General features: G+C 46.3%; 1 protein-coding gene across 1 annotated transcript in view; it reads right to left on the bottom strand.

Moving 5' to 3' along the window:
• The window catches only part of Setd7 (SET domain containing (lysine methyltransferase) 7), a 46,820-nt gene that overhangs the window by 20,716 nt on the left and 1,708 nt on the right, over nucleotides 1-24,396 (bottom strand). The window contains exons 2-3 of the mRNA XM_005386687.2: nucleotides 16,130-16,259; nucleotides 1,162-1,363 (exon numbers count right to left, since the gene is read on the bottom strand). Coding sequence (XP_005386744.1) covers nucleotides 1,162-1,363; nucleotides 16,130-16,259 — 332 coding nt within the window. The remainder of the gene's footprint in view (nucleotides 1-1,161; nucleotides 1,364-16,129; nucleotides 16,260-24,396) is intronic.

Raw genomic sequence — 24,396 nt, 5'->3', positions numbered from 1 at the left:
CAGTGAATGACTGACTTTTGGTGGACCATAGATTGTACCAAGAATGTATGTGTATAATATGTAATTCTTAGGGAATGCTTTACACTCTTTTCCCAAAGTGTAGCTAACACACTTCCTCCCTCCATCCCTTCACTTCTAAGAGCTGGCGCCTTGCTATGTTGCTCAGGATAGCTTTAAGCTTCCGACCCCAGGTGGTCCTCCTGCCTCAGCCTCCTGAGTAAGCAGACTATGGGTGTGTGTCACCATACCTAGATAAACTAATTTCTTCAGAATAATTTTGCATAAGTCAATTTAGCAAAGGCTACTTTTCTTGTTACACATGTAATAATTTGTTTTTATTAATACTTTTTAATCATAAGAAGGTAGGTTTCAAGTAAGCAAGAATATATTTTCAGTTATGATCATGATAAAATGTTAAATAAAATATTTCTTAAGATCTATTTTCTGAAACATTTTCTGGAAATTTGCCCACAACAGATGGGATATTTGAAATACAAACAAAAAATTACAGTATTCATTCCCAACCATGGCTTTTGTTATGTCTATTTGCTCTAATAAACTCCAGAAATATTGTTTTCAAATACACAAAAGCAACTTCATTTAAATCACCTGAATTTAAGCAATATAAACTATAAAACACCTTCAAAATTAATGAGATTGTAAAATCAAGCAACAGTGGTATAGTAACTCAAAAAAAAAGGTGAAATATTGCTGGATTCAATCTTACATATGAGAAACAGAATAGAATTAACAGCAACACTGCCCTCCTCCACCACCTTTTTCTACATGCTAAAAGAATCAAAAGCAATACCTTTTCACTTTATTAATGCTTTGAGAAAACCAACTTGTCCCATTCATGATTAATCTTTTCCCCAAATGACGGACAATTCCTGGGGCATGAACCCAGGGTCCTGTACTGAGCTGGATATAACCCAGTTCTTTTTATTTTTTATTTTTTATTTTGAGACAGGGTCTCCAGAAGTCATTACATTGTTCAGGCTGGGTTTGAACTTGCGATCCTCCTGCCTCAGCCTCCCCAGAGTGCGGGGATTATAGGCCTGTGCCACCAGGCCCCGTTTACATTTTACTTTGGTGATGAGGAATCAAAGCCTTGTCTTAAGACATGTTACTTCCCTATGAAGTGAACCATCATAGGCTTACTGGATAATAGATCCAGCACACTCCGTGCCGGATGTTGTCTTTGTACTGTCCTTTGAAGATCAGCCGGCTGTCTGAGTCATACTCCTGTGCCGGCCCGTTCAGCTCCCCATCCACGTAGATGCCCTGGAGGACTCCGCCGTCCTCATAGGTGTAGATGCCCTGGCCCTGCAGGGCATCGTCCACGTAGTAGCCCTCCAGGGTGCTGCGCAAGAAGAGAAACACGAAGGGTCAGACGTGACTCTGCACTCCTAAGGACCCAGGGCCCCTCCTGCCTCCTCCAGGGCGCCTGCTCAGCAGCCCTGCCCAAGAGCTGGTGAGATGGGCAACGGGGAAGGGGTTTGCCATACCTCCCCTCAGAGCGAGAGTCCTCCTCTCTGCTGGAGGAGCGGGCAGCAGAGAGCCACAGGTGGGAATGGAGCACAAGTGCCGCTAAGTGCTCTAAGCCCGGGCTCCAGATGTCCCGTGTTTAACTTCCCTCAAAAGAGGCCTGGGGCTGGCGCAGCTCAGTGGCACAGCGCCTGCTCGGCTCGTGTGGGCCCCGTCCCCACAGCGACCAGATTCCCTGGGGGCTCTCAAGGGTCCTGCTGAGGTCTCAGAGTGCACGGCTACCCAACAGCACGCACGCAGTTCGGAGCACACAAGCCGCCACAGATGCACTAGTTCCCAGCTGCTACGGTCAGCATCAGTGGCGGCTGTAACTGGCGTCCACGCAGGCAAACCCGTCTCTTTAGTGGCTCTACGGGCATTTATTTAAGTGTGCATGTGGGTGTGTGACACGTGCAGTCACGCATCCCTTAATGGTGAGGGTGGGTCCTGAGAAACGCGTGTCAGGCCACTTGCCGTGGTGCAGACGTCACCGTGTGCTTGCACAAACACACACGGCCCAGCTCCTGCACGCCCAGGCTGTGGTCACACACGCTGTACAGAGGACAGGACACGCGCACAGCGCAGCACAGCTCGTAGGGACAGCCAAGGCCGGCTGTGGGGACTGCGCGGCTGCCCCCACTCGGCCTGCCAAGGTCTTACTTTGCTGTTGCTTTCCTTTTTTTTTTTTTTTTGGTTTTTCTCCGGTACCGGGAACCGAACTCACGACCTTGCACTCGCCAGGCAGGCGCTCTGCCGCTGAGCTAAATTCCTAGCCCTGCTGTTGCTTTTCTTTTTTTTTTTTTTTTTTTTTTTGCTGTTGCTTTTCATTAGTGCAAATCTGCAGGCCATGCACTTCAGTCATCTGGGGGTGCTGGGCGCCCACACCTAATGCAACCTGCTGCTTCTTTTTTAAAATCTTCCCTTCACCTTCCTGATCCTCTTCTAATTCCCTTTCCCCATTCTCACGCTTACTGATATGATTAGCCTCAGCTCATGTTTACGGCAGGTGATGCTCGCATCTGTAGAGGTTACTGGGTTGCTGTATGTGGCCGACCTTTATTCTACTCACTGCCCTTCCGCTTCCCCTCGCCCAGCCCTGGGTCTCTGGGGTCCTTCCCATTTGGAAAACAATCTTAAGTTAATGAATGGCTCAGAACCATCTATAATTATTGAATGAGAAGAGCGGCTAAGTGCCTAATTACTCTCTGGCCTCTCCCGAGGAGATAAACAGTTCTTGCAGCTTTGTTTGTGCGACCAGTGACAACAAACTACTCAATTCATGCAGGGAATACAGTGAGCACAGCCCCTGCATAAAAACCAAAGTCCAAGCTGGGTGTGGTGGCACATACCTATAATCCCAGCACTCAGAAGGCCGAGGCAGGATTGCCGTAAGTTCGAGGACTAGCCTGAACTGCACAGTGAGACCCTATCTCAAAAAGACTCTCCCCCTCAAAAAAGAAAGTTCAAATCAGTGAGGCTGGAATCAAGGAGATACAACCAGCTCTAGACTCCAGTAAAAAAAAAAAAAAAAAAAAACAATTTTGGTGAAGAATTAGTGATACCCACCCACATGATGATATACAGAAGAAAAAACTATTTAATCCTTTACCTTCATTTTTTGCATTGCCAGATAAAATACAAGATACTCAGTTAAGTTTGCAAATAAAAAAATAATTCTTTAGTGTAATATGTCCCAAATATTACTATTTTTTGAGGCAGTTCTTACTGTGTTGCTTAGGGTGGTCCTGAACACCTAAACTGCTCCTGCCTCAGCCTCCTTAGTAGCTGGGATCACAGGCATGATAAGCCATTGTGACCTGCCCAAATTTTCAATGATACATAATATGCTTTTTGCTTGTATATGTGTGTGGGGATACTGGGGGGGGGGATGTTGAACTCAGAGTCTTTGCACTGAACTACATCACAGCTCTTTTAAAAAAAATTATTTTTAATTTTTAGGTTTTTGCTTTTGGAGACAGGGTCTCACTATGTAGTTCAGGCTGGCCTTGAACTCACTACATAGCCCAGGCTGGCTTTAAATTTTCAGCAATCCTCCCATTTCAACCTTCCTAGGGCTGGGATTACAGGCATGCTCCACCATGGCTGGCATCAAATTTTTTATTCTGAGACAGGGTCTTGCTAAGTTTCCCAGGCCAGCCTCTAATTTGGGATCCTCCTGCCTCAGCCTCCCAGGGTACTGAGGTTACCGGCATATGTTGCCACACCCAGCTGAATGGTACGCACTTATACTAAATTTTTTGTTGTTGTTGTTTATCTGAAATTCCAGTTTAACTGGATGATTTGGATTCTTATTTGTTAATGCTGGCAACCCTCATGACTTTGGATTCTCAGCAGCATTCAAACTACTTCTGTGTGTGTTTAGGTAGAATTATCCTGACAGACTGAGCTGCTAATATTGCTCAGGTTTCTGGTCAACCCTACAAGGCCCAGGCCTTACAAATCACTTAAAGAATAATGTGGACCTGTGCGTTTCCCTGGCCCAGGCTCGGTGGCTGGTCCTTTCCCGTGTGAATGGAGCCACCCTCCCTCAGGGCCCTGAACAGAAACTTCTGGTTTGCTCTTGGCCAGACTGACTTCCGGTCCACAAGTGCAAATTCTTAAGGCACCAGGGAGCGAATCCTACTGCATTATTTTCTCAGCCATCTGCCTGGAGACACAGCTTTGTTTTCTTGGCAGCTTTTTATGGCACCTTGGGAGGAATCTGATGACGAAAGGGGCACGTTACACACTTCAGCTGGGCTCTCCAAAAAATAAAAAAGCTAAGTCTTTGAGATCCTGTCACTGGGGAAACGAGGGAAAGCTCCTCGGACTGGCATTCAAGGTGCCACCTTTCTTTCTCACTTTTTCTTCCCTGTGCTGTTTTTGTAAATAAAGTTTGGCTGGAACACTGCCTTGCACGTTCCTTTCCCTGGCTTTCACACTAGGAATTGAATCGTTCCTCTCACCCTGTACAGACAAAGCTTGCTGTCTCCTGCTCTAGAAGCCTCTGCTTGCGTTTGTTTACCCGCTGACCTCCATAAATCTTAGCTGGTGTATTATGTTTTCCTTTGTGTCATCTCTTAAAACATATGTGAGCTGCATCTTTAAATTTCTGTGGACATATTCAGGAAAACAAAACAAGTTATGGCTACATTTCCTTCCTTCCTTCCTAGAATCGGGATAATAATGAATAAATAGTCTCAATCCTGGGGCATTTTTTTCTATGGAAGAAAGAAAGGAACTGATGCTGGTTTGCAGCCGCGAAAACATTAACATGTGGCCAGATTGAAAAGTACACAGATGTAACTTTCTAATCTTTCCTGCAGCAACTGAACTGAGAGTTGTGTTTGGAGTGATCTGCTCATCTCTCCCCCACAGAGCTTCCTGCTTTCCTGGAGGACCCCACTTTCCCAAATCCACCTTGGCCTGAGCAGGAGGTGAACCCCATCCCTGCAGCTGGGCCTGCCCGCTTACACAACCCCAGGTCTTTGCTGACGTTCAATTATGTCCGGGTGGGGGTGCAGCTCATGGTACAGTGCTTGCCTAGCATGTGTGAAGCCCTGGGTTTGAGCCCAGCGCTGCAGAATTTTTTTTAAAATATTCAAAAATATTATGTGTTTTATTTCTCTGGTTAGATTGTAGGCCCTTTGAGGGACCAAATTAGGGCACATACATCCATCGATCCCTATAACAAGCACAGCACAACATCACTAGTATTTCCTAGCTGGGCGTGGAGGTGCATGCCTGTAATCCCAGCACTAGGGAGGCTGAGGCAGGAGGATCGTTGCGAGTTTGAGGCCAGCCTGGGCTACAAAGTGAGCTCAAGGCCAGTCTGAACTGCACAGTGAGACCTTGTCTCAAAAACAACAACAACAGCAACAACAACAACAAAAAAACCCAAAACACCCCACTACCACCAACAACAAAAAACCAAAAAACTAGGGGTTGGGGATTTAGCTCAGTGGTACAGTGCTTGCCTGGCAAGTGCAAGGTCGTGAGTTCAATTCCCGATACTGGAGAAAAACAAACAAAAAAGAATATCTAAAAAACTAGTATTTGCTAAGCAAAGGAACAGAAATGGAAACAGGCTCATTTTGCCCAGAAAAAAACAGGCAGAAAGGGACAAGGTTACTCCAGTGCACCGCTTGTTCCTTAGCTGAGTTAGATGTGCACAGGGCCTGCAAGGCAGGAGGGCTTCTCACACGCTCTGTGCTTCACTGGCTCAGCTGCCAACCACAGCCACTAACAGGGCTGTTACAAGGATCGAAAGGGTTAAGTGTATCCAAGGCTTAGGGTATGGTGAGACACACAGTGAATGCTTAAATAGGTAATAGCTGCTATTAAGCACGCACTCTCCGTTAGGAGGGCAAGCTGTCCACCGAGAACCTGGGTCTAAAAGCTTTATAAGGACAGTGATGAGGCAATGGAACAAAGAAATCTCTAACACTGTTTAAAGTTTAAAAAAAAAAAAAAGCAGTAAAAATTCCTCTGTGTAGGAACTGGTGAGCACTCAGTTGAATGGGGGAAAGAATGAAATCAACAAATTTTAAAAAGTAATATATTGTTATGGTATAAACATGGAGTGTCCCCCAAAGACTTACGTACTGAGGGTCTGACCCCCAGTGCAGTGACATTCAGAAGCGGGGACTGCAGAGGTGACAGGATCATGAGTGGAACCAACCTACTGATGAGTGCAGTTGCGGAACAGGCTGTTAGGAAATGGGACCTTCTTGCACGAGGACTGTCACTGCGGCTGCCTTTGAAAGGCTGGATGTCTTTTTGATCTGTTTCCAGCCTCTCTGCTTCCTGGTTCCTTGAGGTAGCAGCTTTCCCCTGCCATGCACTGCTGCCATGATGTCTCTCCCTTGCCCACCGCCCCCCAGGCAGACCATGGACTGAACCCTCTGAAGCCCTGAGCTAAAATTAACCCTTCCTCCTTTAAGCTTTGAGGGTCAGGTATTTTGTCCCAGCAGTGTAAAGCTAATACAAATGTGTTCATTGTAGAACAAATAAAAAACAAACAAACATTACAAAGTTGTAGAAATTCCTAGCCTCTTAGTCAATCTGGTGTACAGGATTGAAGACTTTCCCCCCACCTATATTCTATCTATCTCATGCATTTTTCCCACCTTTTGTTTTCATTATTTTAATAAAGATAGGGTCATTACTACATACAGTGTTCTTGTATTTTCTTAAAGTCCCTTTCAATATCTTGTCAGATTTTAGTATTTCAAGACATTACAAAACTGGTCTTTCAGTTGTCTGACTTTTCTGACACCAGCACCTGAATTAAAAAACTGGAAAACTTAGAGGCAATTAAAACACTAGTTTTAATATAATTTCTTTTTCTTTATGTAAACAAACTATTTTTTATCTGTCTTATCAAAGTACTTATAGTTAAGTTTCTAAGAATGCATTAAATTAGGAAATCTAACTTGTAGAAAAATGGAGAAACTTTACAATTGTTTACCTAAACTGACACACTTGAATTTTATTCAAATATTACTGTATTCTCATCGAAAAAACTGTTTAGTATCTGAATATGCAAGAAAGTTCTTAGGTTTTAACAGTGTTGCCTTTTCTTCATGATATGGAAATTCAGAGTTTTGGGCTTTATTTATTTATTTATTTAGGGTTTTTTTGAGACAGGTTCTTGTCATGTAGTTCATCAGATTTTTTTGTTTGTGTTTTGAGACAAGGTCTTACCCTGTAGTCCAGGCTGGTCTCCAAACTCACAGCAATCCCCCTGCCTCAGCCTCCCCAGTGCTGGGATTATAAGTGTGCGCCACCACGCCTGGCTTGCCATGTACTTCAGACCAGCCTCAAACTCATTATGTAGTCAAGGCTGGCCTTGAACTTGTGGTGATCATCCTGCCTCATCCTCCTGAGTGCTAGGATTACAGTGGGCATTATTTCTTGCAGATCCAGGTCCCCTCCCCTTCTTCCAGTTTGTCCCCTTCCCTTGATAGTTGTAACTATCTAAGAGCCCGGAGGGAAATTAAAAGGAATCAAATTCCACTTCAAATTCCCACCCGTAAATAAACTGTGAATCTCAGTGTAAACATTGTTTTAGGAATTCTGCCGGGAGTGGTGGCACACGCCTGTAATCCCAGCACTCGAGAGGCTGAGGCAGGAGGATCCTTGTGAGTTCGAGACCAGCCTGGGCTACAAAGTGAGCTCAAGGCCAACCTGAACTGCATAGCGAGACCCTGTCTCAAAAAGACAAAAAAAAAAAAAAAAAGAATTCTTATATGACAACATGTATTATCTTAAAAGATCACGAAAGTGTTACAGACTGAGTAATAAGACCCAGCCCATCTGCTACTGCTGTTTCTACCCAGCACCTTCAGGTTCCTCCAGGTGTCACCAGGATGAGCGCAGTGTCACGGGGCTCAGAGCAGTTGCCCATCTTGCAACATGAGGACTCCACTCCTGGACAATCTGACTGTCACTAAGGCTCAGAACAAAAGTAACGTATGGAAGAATAATTAGTTAATTCAGTTTTGCTTTCTAAAAAACAAAGAGAACAGGGTGTGGTGGTGCATGCCTATAAGCCCAACATTTGGGAGGCTGAGGCTGAGGATCTCTGCTAATGTGAGGCAAGCTGGAGCTATATACAGAGCTCAAGGCCAGCCTAAACTACACAGTGAGACCCTGTCTCAAATAAATAAATATAAATAAATAAATAAATACCACCCCAAAAAAACTTTTGAAAACTTTCTGCTATGCTCTGAATGTGTGTGTCTTGCCAAAATTCTTCAGGTTAAAATTCAAACCCCAAGCCAGGTGGTGTTGAGAGAGGGGCCTTGAGGAGGGCTTAAATCAGAAGTGCAATGATCTCCCCAATGGGATTAGAGCCCTTATAAAAAAACATCAGAACCAAGTGTGGTGGTGCACACCTATAATCCCTGCACTCTGGGAGGCTGAGGCAGGAGGATCACAAGTTCAAGCCCAGTTTAGGCCACTTAGTGATTTAATCAAGAACCATCTCAAAATAAAAAAAATATAAAGGCTGGGGATGTAACCCAGTGCAGAGGCTTTGGGCTCAGTCCCAAGTACTACAAAAAATGAGCAAACAGGGGCTGGGGATTTAGCTCAGTGGCACAGCGCCTGCCTGGCAAGCGTGAGGTCCTGAGTTCGATTCCTAGTACCAGGAAAAAAACAAAAAAAACAAAAACAAAAAAAAAAAAAGCAAACAAACAAATAAAAATAAATAAATAACGTGTGTGGTAGGAGGCAGACTCGGGGGTGAGCTCTCCAGCAGTGGGGCCTGATGCCGTCTCCTGCTAGACCGGACCACACCAGATCAGAGGACCCCAACAGGTGCCTGCAGAATGGCCTGCCGCTCCTCTGCTCCTGAGAAATTCTAGCACCTTTTGAGTTCACAGACACCTTCTGTGAGTGGAGGGAAAACAAGACACGGGGCGCTGTTTTTCCTAACATGGACATTCGCTCACCGGTCGCTACCCACTAATAACAGCCAGGATCAAAGTCATCTTCCTCCGCACCCTCCCCCCACCCCTGCGCCAGCTCCGACCAGGTGCCCTGCACAGGAGTTTTCTTACCCAATCCAAACTCTGCACGCTAGACATCTTCATCTCCATTTTGCGAAATGAGAAGTAGAAACTGGGGGAGGCCAATTTGGGGAGGAGCAAGACGGCTCCTCCGGACCCCAGTGAAAACTGTCTGCACCTGCCACAGCCCTACCAAGATGCTAAGCTTCCCCAGGAAAGGAGCGAAAGTCCCCTGGGAGCCTGGGAACTTTGCACAATTACAAGTAATGAGTAAGACGAGTGCGAGGCAGTCAGGACTGCTGCCACTTTCTTTTTCTGAGAGAGAGACAGGGTCTCACTATGCAGTGTAGCCTGATCTTGACTGAACTCACTATGTAGCCCAGGCTGGCCTTGAACTCATGGCAATCCTCCTGTCTCAGCCTCCCGAGTGCTGGGATTAGAGGTGTGTGCCACCACACCCGGCTGCTGCTACTTCCTTGCTTCTGGTTACCGGCAGCAAGTGCAGTGAGAACAGAGGGCTAGCTCGACGGGCACAGCGGCGTAATGTTTGTCAGGAAAAACATTAAAATGAACATCCAGACTTGGGGATCACCATAAAAATTAGAGCTGTGTCTCTGAGAACCTCTTCATTATACACCCCAGGCTTCCAGCCAAAGCACGGCTCCGCACCCGCAATCTGAAGGTCCCTTTCAGCCCATGACACAGATGCCTGCATATTGGGGCCACGGCAGATGTTACGACGTCTCCAATATGTAACACGCGGGCAATTCTCTACTTTCCTTCCGGAAGGACAAATATGGAAAAGGTGATTTTCCATATTTGGAAAGCGAGACCCTCTCTCTCTCAAAAAAAAGAAAGTAGCCCAAAAAGGTGATTTTTTAAAAATAAAGCTAATTTTGCCATTCTTTCCTCATTTGTGAGAAAAAGACACGTAAGAAGGAGTGGCCCAAATTCAGATTTCCAAATTAATAAATAAGCCAGTGCAGGGACCCTGCTTTCCTGTTCTATATTTTGTCACATAATGAAGGAAAGAGCAGGTCTCATTTATAATCAAAAAACCAAACTGTCTGAAGCCTAGGCAGTAGAAAGCAGTGGACAGCGTACATTCTGGCTCCCGAAGCTGATGGAGACAGTCGCTGTGTCCACGTTTTCCTTGGGGTTTGTGTGAAGTCGCTCTCCCGACAGCCATCACTTCTATGACACCACGAGGTGGGGATTCAAAAACAAAAAACCGGCCTGTAATCTCAGCACTTGGGAGGCTGAGGCAGGAGGATTATTTGAGTTTGAGACCAGCCTGAGCTACAAAGTGAGCTCAAAGCCAGCCTGAACTCACAGTGAGACCCTGTCTCAAAAAGGAAAAAAAAAGAAAAAGAAAGGTTTGGAGCTGGGCCTGGTGGTGCACACCTTTAATCTCAGCACTCTAGGAGGCTGAGGTGGGAGGCTGAAGCAGGAGGATAGTTGTGAGTTTGGGACCAGTATGGGGTACAAAGTGAGCTCAAGGTCAGTCTGAACTGTATGGGGAGACCCTGTCTCAAAAAGACAAAACAAACAAACAAACAAAAATGGAAGGGTCAGGTATGGTGAGTGGGTGAGGAGAAGGAGTCAAGCCCAGCCTGGGCAATTTCGGGAGACCCCATCTTAAAGAAAAATAAACGAAGAGGCCAGGATGTAGCTCAGTGTGAAGGTCCTGGTTGCATCCCCAGTACCGGGGTGCAGGGGAGGAAGCCCTTTTACTTTTTAATATTTGTGTATTTCATGATGCTTTTTATTCCACCCAGCACTTGGTACATTTGCAGTTTAAAAACAAAATGAAATATTCTGCTTCTGTCTAGGAACTTGGTTAAACAATTTCACAGGGCCAATTCTCCTGGTAGCCTGAATACTTCAAATTCTTATTCAGGTTTATCGCATTCCATGTCAAGGTAAAAGTTGACTTTAGAATTTTCTTGTTATAATTCACATTTGTTCCAACGCTTCTCTTAAATCACACACTGGGACACAGGCTTAACATAAGATTAGAATCAATGGGCCGAATCTTCTGCTACCACACTTTGTGATTTTCCTTTTTCCAAACACGGGTTCCCGCACTTTTAAACAAGTCCTTTGGTGGGGATACAAACCAGCAGTACAGGGTTAAATGACTTTCTTTATTACAGCGTTGGTTTCTAGACCTTTGTTTTAAAACCTGATTTCAGACTTTTGGAGGGAATTTTTCCAGACCAAAGATACCAGCCTGACAGTAGAGGCACAGGGTTCCCATTTAATTTTACCCAACACATCAGACGATAGTAGGGAAGAAAAATTAATAGACAAATTGCTTGGTGTGGTGGTGCACACCTGTAATCCCAGCACTTGGGAGGCTGAGACAGGAGGATTGCCACAAGTTGAGGCCAGCCTGAGCTACATAGTGAACTCAAGGCCAGCCTTAACTACATGGAGAGACCTGGTCTCCAAAACACAAAAAATAAACAAACAAAAGACAAATATAGGGGCTGGGGATTTAGCTCAGCGGCAAAGCGCCTGCCTGGCAAGCACAAGGTCGTGAGTTCGGTTCCCGGTACTGGAGAAAAACCAAAAAAACCAAAAAAACAAAACAAAACAAAACAAAACAAAAAAAAGACAAATGTAAATAAAGGCTCTGTGTCCTGTAAAAAAAACTCCAAAAACTGCCTTTTCCACATTCTGCTTAGAAAGAACTAAACAGAAACTATTTTTCTAGTCATAAGACTCTCTCATTAATCTTTACAGCAAATGCCTTTAGCAGGTGTCCTATACCATGCTCAGTATTGGGCTAATGAAAGATGACCATGACCTTCTGAGGTTCTGTCACCGCACTGCTCATGCTGTGTAAGAAAAGCCACGACAGTGACTGTCTCACCCCGAGGGACCCCTGCCTCTACCTGAAGACCAAACAGGTGACCCCTGGCGGTCCCCTCCACCCCAGCCTTTCTCAGATTCCTCTGTTTCCACAGGTGTTTGAGTGACAGGCATCAAAAGCAGTGAAGCAATGCCTTTTCAAAAACGGGGAAGAGGCCAATGGATTTTTTTTTTTTTTGGTCTTTTTGAGACAGGGTCTCGCTATGCAGTTCAGGCTGAACTTGAGCTCACTTTGTAGCCCAGGCTGGTCTCGAACTCCCAAGGATCCTCCTGCCTCAGCCTCCCAAGTGCTGGGATTACAGACGTGCGTCACCACGCCTGGCGAGGTCAATGGATTTAATCCTTGCCTCTGTGGCTCCCGGGCTTGGGCTCCAGCCTGGGATTCCCGCTTGTCCGTGTCTCGACTTGCAAGAATGACTGAATTTGGTTTGTTTTGGTACCAGGAATTGAACTCAAAACCTTGCACTGGCCAGGCAGGCGCTGTGCTGCTGAGCTACACCTCCGGCCCAGTGACTGCATTTGTGTGGCACCTGGACAGAGGCACTCAGCACTCAGGAGGTCTCAGGACACCCGCAGGGCAGCCAGGTCAGTCTCTTGGGTCACAGGGAGCTCATTCTTGCATCCTGGCTTGGAAACACTGTCTGGCCATTAACATTCGTGGGTCAGGTCCATGGAGCCAAAAGTACCCAGCACCAGATGGAACCAAACCTGCTGGGCCATTTTCCCAAAGAGTCCATCAAGTCCTGGCTATAATCATCAAACTACTGGATTTAAAGCATGAGTATATGTGTGGTGAGGAATGCTCTGGGTGAATTCTACTCTCTTTTCCAGCTCCTGCACCCATTCAATGAAAACTTTATTATTATTTTAGAATCAAATTAAAGGAAAGTGCGATGAAGCATAATATGGTTTTCTGCCTTGAAGGCTCTGTTCTTGAATACAAAGGAGAAATAAGATTTTCTTTTTGAGACAGGGTCTCAATATGTAGTTTATACTTATCTTGAACTATCAGTGATCCTCCTGCCTCAGCCTTCTGCGTGTTGGGATTACAGGCATGCGGCAACACACCCAAGGCGTTTTTATGTGTAAATATATATTGTTCCAAGAAATAAAGGAATAATTGCAGCTTGAGGTAGAAAGTAACACTTTTCCAGAAAGAAAAAGCTGTAAGTAAACTGCCATTGCAGTGGGGCAGGAAGGGTCGCCCTTGGACAGTTAAGTGCTCCTGAGAGAAGGTGGGACACCAGTACCTCATGAGAGCCCTGCACCAGGAATCCAGCAGGTACCCACAGCAGGACAGAAAAGGAAGCAGAGGAATACCTGACCAGATTGAAGTTCACAGTTTGTATGTGAAGCTCTGCTAAAAAAAGATGGGACGAGGGGTTTGAGGTGAGGTGGGAAAAATGGTTAGAATTCATCATTTATATAGAACTTGATAAAAGTTCTACTTTTCTTTTTTTTTTTTTTTTTTTTTTTTTTTTTGTTTTGGTTTTGGTTTTTCTCCAGTACCGGGAACCGAACTCATGACCTTGTGCTTGGCCAGGCAGGCGCTTTGCCGCTGAGCTAAATCCCCAGCCCCAAAGTTCTACTTTTTTGTAGCGCTCCTGGGGTTTGAACCCAGGCCTTCACATGGAGCTACATCCCCAGCCTTTTCATTTTTATTTTTTTTTTAAACTGAGTCTGGTTCTCACTAAGTTGCTAAACTTCCCAGGTTAGGCTTGAATTTGCAATCCTCCTGCCTCAGCCTCCCAGAATGCTGGGATTACAGGTGTGTACCCTCACACCCAGCTTCATTTACTTTTAATTTATGTGTTACATTTTTGTGTATCTTTATGAGGGACCCAAATCCTTTTTTCCTACATAAAATAAGGGAAAAAAATCAACAGGAAGCTGAGCTGTCTGCCTGCCCCTTCCCCGCGTGGAGGGGAGTTTTGGGTCTCTTTCGCGGCCGTGGAGCTCAAGCAGGAAGTTTAAGGATCTGTGAGGGAACGTCTCTGGCTCCTTGGAGCGTGTGAGAGAGAATGCTCCAGCGCCTGCTCTCCTGTCCTGCAGGTTGACAACAGGGACTGGGCCCTGAACGGGAACACCCTGTCCCTGGATAAGGACATGGTCATCGACGTGCTGGAGACCTGCAGGTGCAGCCACCAACCTGGTCCCTCATTTCTTTATAGCAGAGAACTGAGGATCTTCTACTGTCTTTAAAAACAACTCCTTCTCAGGGCTAGGGATTTAACTCAGTGGCACAGCGCCTGCCTGGCAAGGGCAAGGTTGTGAGTTTGATTCCCGGTACTGCAAAAAAAAAAACTGACTCCTTTTCTTCAAAAAAGGGGGCCTGGGTTACATTGCAGGCGCTGGGATCACCCCGCAGCTGTCAGCTCGGCCACTTCCTTCCCGCAGCACTGTCCTGGCTTTGTGGAGTGGCACTGTCTCCCACACTCCTACAGCCTGCAGTTGCTAGGTCCCAACCTATGGGTCTGAACATAGCTGACTATCACGGCTCTAAATTCCATCACCTGCTTGAGAATCCAGATGGTCACTTCGCTTCTGAAGCCGACCTGGGTTAAGAAACGCTGCCGGAAAGCTGCACTCGTGCAACACCATCTCTCCTTTATTAATTTTTAATTTTTTGAGACAGGTCTCTCTATGTAGCCCAGGCTAGCCTTGAACTCTTGGCAACCCTCCTGCTTCAGCCTCCCAAGTGCTGGGATTACAGGCGTGTGCCATCACACCCAGCACTCCAAATCTGCTTAAATGAGGGCAACGAGCCTGTGCCATACAGCCTCCTTAAACAAAGGGTGAAAGCAACAGTATTTTACTGGGAAGCTAGGTGTGGTGGTGCATGCTTGTGAAATCTGGGAAGCTGAGGCAGGAGGACTGCAAGTTCAAGGCCAGCCTGGGCAATTTAGTGACTTATGGAGGAGGCCTTATCTCAAAATAAAATAACATAAAGGGGTGTTATGGTTTGTGTCTGTGTGTCCCCCCAAAGCCTCATGTGGCCATGGGGCAGGCTTTTAGAGTTTGATTGATTATGGGTGTGAGAGTTGCACCCGCCCTGGGGTGGATAGTTTGCATATGTAAGGGAGAGGAAGAGGGTGCTTCTGGCCATTTCCTCCCTTGTGTGTGCTTGTTGCTTTTGCTGTGTTCTGCTGCCATGAGCTGTAGCCCTCTGCCATGTGCCAGTCTGCCTTGTAATCTGCCAAGTATGGACTGAAACCTCCACAAACTGTAAGAGAAATAAACCTTTCCTTCCTTAATTTTGGGCGTCAGGTGTTTTGTCCCAGTAACAAGAGAAAAGTACCAAGACAAGGGGTTAGAGGTGTAGCTCCATACAAAGGCCCTAAGTTCAATCCACAGTAATACAAAAGAAAAAAAAAAATTTAGCTAGAGGAGAACTGTGGGAAATACTAGTCCTGACATGTGGAGATGTCATAAAAAAAGACCGTTCATCACAAAGATAAGCACTGGAAATGCTGAGTGAAGAGCTCAGACCTCCCGAGGGTGCCTGTTGGTGTCAGACTGCTGGGACTGCACCGTGTGGCCGTGGAGAGCTTTGTGGAGAACTTTCTCGGGCAATCTCATGGGGGACAGGGACGGCGGGGAGAAATGAAGCCAAGCAAGGCGGCAGCAGCAGCCCCAGCTTTATTCAGGCTACAGAGAAGTCATCCCTGGGCGAGTGGGCTAAGTGCACTGGAGCGTAACCTCACGTGTGGAGAAGAGCGTGACTCAGGGCTGGGGATGTAGCTCAGCGGTACAAGAGCCTGCCTGGCAAGCGTGAGGCCCCGAGTTCGATTCCCAGTACCAAAAAACAAAACAAAACAAAAAAAACAGGGCAACTCAGTTGCCACTGGCACTGAATGAGCTGGTCACCGACAAGAGTGACCCCCTTTGCGTGACTTCATCACAGGCGCTACAGCACTTGGACGGTCAGGTGAGCTCCATCAAGGATTGGGTGACTGGGGAATGAATTTACGCAAGACCTGCCCCTTGAAGTCTGGCACGGCAGAGCATCACCAGACAAGTGTGCACTGTGCTCAGCACGCCTCGGCTGTCTTCCTGGAGCTGCTGGGGTCCCTTCCCTGGCACCAAAGCAGTGCGTGCCGCAGGTCCTGTGCATAGTTTTGTATCAATTGCACAACCTTGATTTGTATCATTCCTTCATATGAAACAGCCCCCCATACAGAAAACAGGGCAGCACGAAGCGGCGGAGCTACCTGCCATCGAAGAAGAAGAACTTCCCGCGTCCGTTTTTCTCCCCATGAATGAAGCTGCCCTCGAATCTGTCTGTGGAGGAGTAGGTGACGGTGCAGAAGCCGTGCGGTAATCCGTCCTCATCCAGGTGCCCTAAGAAGGAACCACAGTGAAACTTAACACGGCCCCGCTCCTCCACCGCCCACCCGAGGGCCCCTTCCCTGGCACAAGGCCACCGAGCACCCAAAGCTTTCTCACCCAGCCTGTACTGCGGAACCCACTGGACTGTTACACAGATGGTGTGCTAACGCGCCTGCACAGAGGGGCATGGATGGGTTTTGGAATATGAGACAGAAATAGGCTTGCATTTTCCTGGGACTGAGAGATAGTGTCAGTAATAGCATCTGCAGTGCTGCTTACAACTTACTGGGTACCTCCCCACCTAGCACTTGTCCTACTTGGAACAAACGTCCTCCGTCACCCATGCTTTGCTGAAACGGGGTTCGGGATGCACAGTTAGAGTCTGCTGCCTGCTGCTCTGCGTGTGGAATACGTTAGCTAAGTCTTGCGTGTTGTGAGTATGCAGTGTGATTTCATGTACCATCTGCAGTAGGACGAGGAGGACGGAGCCAATCTGAAAACCCCAGTCACATGTCACACTAGACCACAAAGGACAGAGCCACGTCATCCATACCGCCATAGCAGTATTTATACACTTCATTGATGGAAGCCCTTCTGAGTTTAAACTTAAGCCTAACTTTACTGTTTTACTCTGCAAAATCGTTTAGCAATAACCTTATCAGACACTTCCTACCACTGTGTGTCAGGGAGTTCTGTTTTAAATGGAGCCAGAAGTGTCCCCGTAGCCACTTAAGTAGCGATCCTGAACTTCGGCGGGAGTCATTACCCTCATCTTTTAATTGCTGGCTCCCCCGGGGTCGCAGAGGACACTGTAATAATACATGCATCCCCATCACTGTTTCGGGTCCCCCTTACTCTCCCCCTGCCGCACAAACCTCAGGAGTCACCCATGGGTGTCTGCCCAGTCATGCCGGCGAACTCATTTTGCAGAGATGGGTGAAAACAAAACCAGCAATTACTCTACTGGCCTTTTCCTGGGCTAACCACCCGGGCCATGGATGAAAACATTAAACCCTGTGCGGTGCAGGCACATTAAACACTAACATGTGGCTTCCGGAGGGCTTGTGGGCATAAAAGAAAACACAGGCCATATCACCATGATGGATGCACCTTGGTCTCCTAAACTGATTTCGTCTAACATGACAAAAGCATAAGGCCCTAGGTTCCATCCATAGCACTTCAAAAAAAAAAAAAAAAAAATCCAAGAATATTATTCCTCGGAAGGGACAGTGAATTACAAAGAATTAATACACTATTTGTATTATTGATTACAGAAACACTACAACAGCAGAAAAGTACAATATTCTCTTGCTATACCTGACTCCCCATAGGATGGGTTACCTTGAAAATAGTGCAATAAACATGGCTACTTAAATACTTCGGCATCTGGATGGTTCTTTTCTTCTTAATGTGAACTTTTTCTACAGGAAATTAATAACCAGAAAGAAGCTAGGCCCTAGTTGCTTCCTTTTCATACAAAAACCCATGGTACGTGACATAATTTAGTGACTCTTGAATTATATAAAATAATTTGGACCATTATTTTCCAAATATCTACTGGTGACATTTTCTCCATGAAAAAGAAGAATTTTAGTTTTTTCCTCTTCCCAAAAAGCCACACAGTGGACAGCTGAAAGCTTTCTTTTACAAAATGTTACTGGGATCAAATTAAATTTAGCCATCAACATTCCTATAGATTTAGTGTCCTACTTTTGACTTAGGTACAAATATCTGAACAATCAGGTTAGCCTCATAGGAGAGTATGCATTAATTTGTTGAAAATGCTTTCCTCAAAGAAAACAGTTCACAATTTCAGACTTTAAAAAGTTAATGTTGATAGATTTTATTTCTTTTTGTGTGTTGATGGATTTTATTTCATTTTAGGTCAAGAGAAATGTGATGGTAACCACGTACATGAAAGGAGAAAAACTGCAATGTAGATTCACTCCACCTGCACGCTGCCCTATTTCTGAAGAAATCAGTGGAGGGGCTGTAGAATTCAGCTATTACAGAAACTGGGTGGTGTGGATAACACAGGAAAACCACCGTGCTGAGCCCAACTGAGACAGAACAAAAATCTCAGCCCTGCTCCGTGAAGGATGCCCGTTTCAATGCCTTTTGCTTTTGTCTTTTTTCCTTTTTGCTCCTTTCAGGGACAATGGGGTGTAGCTCAGCGGCAGAGCTTGCCTAGCATGCAGTTAGGAAAAGGTGCATGTGTATGTGACCTTTTCCTGATATTTATTTATTTATTTATTTATTTTTTCCTGGTATTTAAAAAAATTTAAGTTTTTGTCTTAGTGGGGCTGGGGATTTAGCTCAGTGGCACAGCGCCTGCCTGGCAAGTGCAAGGTTGTGAGTTCGATTCCCGGTACCGCAGAAACACCAAAAAGAATTTTTTCTTTTTTGTTAGTACATGTTTGCAGTACATAATGATTACATTTGTCATGGACCCCCTCCCCCACCAGCAAGGAACCCATGGCCTTATGCACGGTAGGCAAGTGTTCCACCACGGACCGTGTCCCCGGTCCCTTCCCTGCAATTCTTGAGGTTTTTAGGCTGCTTGGGGGAATTCTAAAATCTAGTAGACCACAGCCTTCTTTTTTTGTCTCTGCATCCTTAGGAGGTGATCAACTAAATGAACGAGAAATTGGAGGTTGTGATCATTCAGGATTTCCACTCTGCATATTTAACAGTCCACAGTAGTTTTCCAAACAGAAGTTTACATCTAAAAAACCCAGCCACAACCGACCCAGTCACCACAAAGAAATAAAGGGTAGGAAGAGATGGGATCACTACAACCCACATCTCCTCTCTCTCTCTCTCTTTTTTGTCTTTTTGATACGCAGTTCAGGCTGGCCTTGAGTTCACTCTGTAGCCGAGGCTGGTCTCAAACTTGCAAAGATCCTCCTGCCTCAGCCTCCCGAGTGCTAGGATTACAGGCGTGCACCACCACACCCGGTGTCTCCTAACATAATGCTTATTCAAATGCCATTTGAAAATAAGATCACGTGATACTGTGTCACAGTAGGAACAGTCAATTTATTTTTTAATTTTAAATTTTTTTTAGACAGTCTTGCTATGTAGCCCAGGCTGGCCTCAAACTCACGGTGGTCCTCCTGCCTCAGCCTCCCTCCCAAGTGCTGAGATTACAGCCGTGACCCACCATGCCCAGCAGTAATAGCCAGTTTAATGGAGAGAGATACTGATACACAGAGAATAAGAAAAAAATTCCTGGCCCTGGGCTAAGAGCTTTCTTGTTATCAAATTTAAATCTCACAATAATCTCCCAAATTTCCATTTTACAGAGAAGTCCTCAGCACCATCTGACAACGGCATGTACTGAGGTTCCCAGAAAGTCACTTTCTCTCTAGAGGAGGTTGAACCAGCTGAGCAGCCTTCCTTCCTTGCTGAGAGTAGACTGAAGACCCTAGGATTTTGAAGGCCCCTGGCAAAGAGGTGGAAGACAACTTTGTAGCCAAGATCACCCTCTCAGAACTGCCAAGGTTTTTCAACCGCATATCCTGGTTGAAAATTCCTGTCCCCGGCCAGCGTTACCTAACTCAGAGAGAAACACCCGTCCTCCCAGCTCCGATTGAGGTCAGCGTGCAGAGTGTGCCAAGGCGCTCCGGCGACAGCCTCTGAGCCAGTCCCCACTGGGCGGCCAGCGCCAGGTGGCCCGGAACGGGGCTCTCTGTTTGAGATGCCCTGCGTCTGCATCTGGCCACGTATTTATGGCAAGTACAGAAAGGAAAAGGAAAAAGCGACCATTTCAAAAGTCTGCTTCTCTACTTTGTCATAAAGATCATTACCTACCGAGTGGATGGAAAGCTACCTTTTCCCTGGAGCTACTTCTGAGCGAGGTTTCTCCCTGGGCGAAGGCAGCCAGGCCTGCACTCTGCGACAGGAAACTCCCCTTGGGATCCGGCGCCTGGCCCGGCTGCCTCCGGGCTTCCTCACCGGCACCCCGAGAGTGAGTGTGCATGTTTCCCTCAGAACCAAGAACCCTACACACGCTGTGGGACTTGCAGATCGGAACACGCCCCCCCTCCCCCCAAAGTTACAACAGGCAAGCCAAGAACTGCGAAGAACAGGGCCTGGTGACGCAGTCACACGTGCCGTCAGAAATGTCACTTCACTCTCAGGACGGTTCTGTGCAAGGGCTCGGCTGCTGGGTGAGCGAGGGCCCTGATGTTACTATGTGGGGCACAAGGGGCACTGCTGCCCGTGCGCCGAGCCTGTGTGAGCCTGGGCACAGACCGCTGAGCGGACGCTGAGGGGGCCCTTAGTGGAAACGCTCTTGCTATTTGTTCTGAGGGGTTTGGGCAAAGGGTCACTGAGCTGCTTGTTTCCATCCTGGCCCCTTGTTCTGGGGATTCTGATACTTCCCTTTGGAGCATTTTCACTCCCCATTTCCAAGCTTCCCGGCCTCCCACTTCCGGCCGGTCTCCATCCCTGCGCTGGGGAGGCTGCACGGCCTGAGGTGACGGCCTCCGCCCTGGCCCGCACACCTCGGCCGGGCACCAGCACACTGCCCGCGCTTTCTGCCTCCCTTCCCCCTCTCCCTCGAAGCCTGGTCCCCGCAGAACTGGAGGGGCACCCTCTGAACTCCACGTCTGCCCCAATGAGGTCGCCTCTCTCAACTCAAATCTGCGGCCTCTTCTGGACAGTCTTGTCCCACCCACTTCTTCAAGCTGCAATAAATGTTACTTTTTCTCAACCAGGGCAACTCATCCATGTAGACATGATGTATTTATTTGCAATGGTATTAGGGACCACTTTGTATCCACCTTTGTATCAATGAATAGACAAAGAAGTAGATACGACAGCACATATATGTGTTTCCAAACGTCCTGAAGAATAACATTGGAAACAAATATTACTTTCTACAGAACCATAAGCCTCAGACTGTCTGTGTGTTTGTTAGTTTGAGACAGTGTCTCGCTATATAGTTGAGGATGGCCCTGAACTCACTGTGTAACTCAGACTGGCCTTGAACTCACAGTGATCTTCCTGCTTCAGCCTCCCAAGTGCTGGGAATACAGGTGTGCACCGCTATGCCTGGCCCCTTAGACTGCTTTTAAAAAGCCACAGTGATACCCACCCCTCTAAAAAAAGCTACAGTGAGTTGGGGTGGGGCACACACCTGTAGGCCTAGCTACTTAGGAGGCTGAGGCAGGAGGACTGCGTAAAACCAGAAATTCCAAGCCAGCCTGGACAACATGGTGAAAGTCTATCTCAAACTAAGACAGACAGACAGACAGACAAAAAGAAGAAAGAAAGGAAAGGAAAGGAAAGAAGAAAAGAAAAGAAAAGAAAAGAAAAGAAAACTCATATGGAGGTCTCAAGCCCTCTGTAGCCCAGAGCCTGCTGCCTCCCCAAAGGAGCAGAAGCAAGGCAGACACAGGTACACAGACTGTTCCTCCTGACACATCCTCTCCTGTCCCCATTTTCCCTCAGGAATTCATCTACCTTGAGTTTACAGTTCTACTCTGACAGAGATCCAACACAGTATATGATGTGCAAGGGATTTAAACTTGAGCTCTGAAAAGGCCAATTTCTTCCCCAGTATAAATCTCTCTCTCTCTCCTCTTTGAGGCAGGGTTTCACTATGCAGTTCAGGCTGGTCTTGAACTCACTTCGTAGCCCAAGCTGGCCTCAAACTTGCAGCAATCCTCCTGCCTCAGCCTCCCAAGAGCTGGGATTACAAAAATTTCTAATAAGGAAAAGAAGAAAAAAACCATGTCTGTTGTAGAGGCTAAATGTTAAATTCTCTTTTCTCAAATGCCTTTTTGTGAAAGACACTGAACTCCATCAGAAACAGTCTCTGAAGAGTCATACTCATAAAGGATGGTGCCAACATAATACTTCTCAACTTGGTTACCACGTATTTCGCGTACTTGACATTAAATATTAAAAATGTAGCATAGTTTGGCATGGCAGAGGGGCTCTGGACGTCCACAATGGCCTCCCCTCCTCACTAACTGCTTTTGGATTAGTTCTGAACTCTTCTATGTGTCATCTCTGCAAAATTCGGATAATATCAGTACCCATCTCATAAGACTGAATGGGTAACATCTTCGAAGCACTTCTGTAGCACAGAACCTGCACATAATAGGAGCTAAACAATTATAGCGACGAGAATAATAGCTGTGACAATGAAGCCGCTGAGAAGAGGCTGTGTCTGTGGAGAGAGGTAGATTGGCTGGCACTGACACACCAACATATTCAGGCTTGTTTCTCTTTGGGAAAAGATCATAAGCGATGTGTGCCCCTCCCCCGTGTGTGTTAGATATTAAACAAAGAGCACGGCTCAAACAGTGAAAAGGCTGCAAAGCACTAGAGAAAAACCCACGGGTGCAATGTACCGTGTGCACACGCATGTGCGCTAGGTGCTGTGTGTGTCTGAGCCTGAGGTGCCTGTAAGGGTTTTTCTTTTTTGAGGCAGGGTCTCTTGCTCTGTTGCAGGTCTCCTGGCCTGGACTCCTGGTTCAAGCCATCCTCCTGCCCAGCTTCAGTTGCTGGGACTGTAGGCTGGTACTGCCATGCCTGCGTGTTCTAAAGCCTTTTCTTCTTTTCTTCTTCTTCTTCTTTTTTTTTTTTTTTTTTTTTTGTGTGTGTCTTTTTGAGACAGGGTCTCAGTATGTGGTTCAGGCGGGGCTTGAGCTCACTTTTGTAGCCCAGGCTGGTCTCAAACTTGCAATGATCCTCCTGCCTCAACCTCTCGAGTGCTGGGATTGCAGGCCCAGCTAAAGACTTTTAAAGATGAAAAGTTATTCTAGGGGCTGAGGGTGTAGCTCAGGGTAAAGCTGCTGCCTAGCATGCGGGAGGCCCTGGCTTCTATCCCTGGCACCACTGGATACACAAAAATTAAAAGTTACTCTAATTGTATAAGATTAGGTACAACTGAGTGTGTGTCCCAGATTGCCAAGACACTCAAGGCTGCAGCCAGCTGTCCTACCGTAATTATTAATAGTGCCCCTTTGTGCCCACAAGAATGTCCTTATTTATATATATTCACCCTATATAACTATATAAAGAAACGTTCCTGTTTCTAAAGCGAAAACAACACAGACATTTCTAAAGTTCTTGTTCACTTTCTGCAAAAGAGCCCAAGCTACACAGCTTCACAAAAGAAAGTGGTTTCAGCCTGGGAAGCGTTGCGTGTAATCCAGGGTTTGCATGCCATTTTTACTGTATTAAATTTTTGCAAGTAAAAGCAAACTGTGAGGAATGGAAGCAAACCCTAACCATTTCAGAAGAGCGATTTTATTTTTTCTTTCCTAACACGGGGGCACAAGAAATCAGTCGTTTTTAAATTCAAATGCTCCCTGTGGACTTACTCGACCATTGCCTTTGGCCCTCTAAACCTAACACCAAATTTACTAGTTACAGATAGGAGCTCAAGCTCGAAACACAGTGGAAATGTAAATTTAAAATGCATTTTAGAAACAATTTTAAAGTAAAATGCACTTTTTAATTGGCTTTGGAACTAGATAAAGAAATGTTTTCATATTTACATTAGATTGGATCCCTTTTAGGGAACGCCAGAAACATTATTCTGCTTCATCTCGCCTTAAGACTTCAGGAGCACGAAAAAGGAGTTATGTTTATGAAAACAAAAACCGATTCCTCCCAAGGTAGCACTAACGAGGCATTCTTATGCACTGGTAAGGCACTGCCACTTTATTTTTACTTTATCGTTTGTGAGAAGTTGTTTATATAAATTAGACAGAAATCAAGTTCAACAGACAGCTAAAAATTATTTACTGAGATGCCTGGTTGAAAATATTCTGGAATAATAACCACACAGCATTGCAAAATATCACGACGCACTGTCTGGAGTAGAATCAAATAAATATGCTAAAGAGTGTTTGTCAGTGTTCGCTGTTACAAAATCACAACGTCTCAGGGTACAAACAACGAGATTGTATAACGTCCCTACAGCATTTTTCAGAACTAACAAAAAGAAAGGGTGGGGGGAAGAGGTGGAGAAACTCAGAAAAACAAAGTGGCGAGAACGGCCGGGGGAGGGGCGCCCGGGGCCGCGGGGCGGAGGGCCCGACGCCGAGGCGGTGAGATCACCGGCCAGCGGCGCGGACCTGAGAAAGTTGAGAGTCACCGCGACTCGGGCCGGGCTCGCCGCCGCCCG

This window comes from Chinchilla lanigera, unplaced genomic scaffold, assembly GCF_000276665.1.
Source record: "Chinchilla lanigera isolate Chin_1 unplaced genomic scaffold, ChiLan1.0 scaffold00027, whole genome shotgun sequence".
Taxonomy (NCBI): domain Eukaryota; kingdom Metazoa; phylum Chordata; class Mammalia; order Rodentia; family Chinchillidae; genus Chinchilla; species Chinchilla lanigera.
This window is presented reverse-complemented; position numbering and strand designations above follow the sequence as displayed.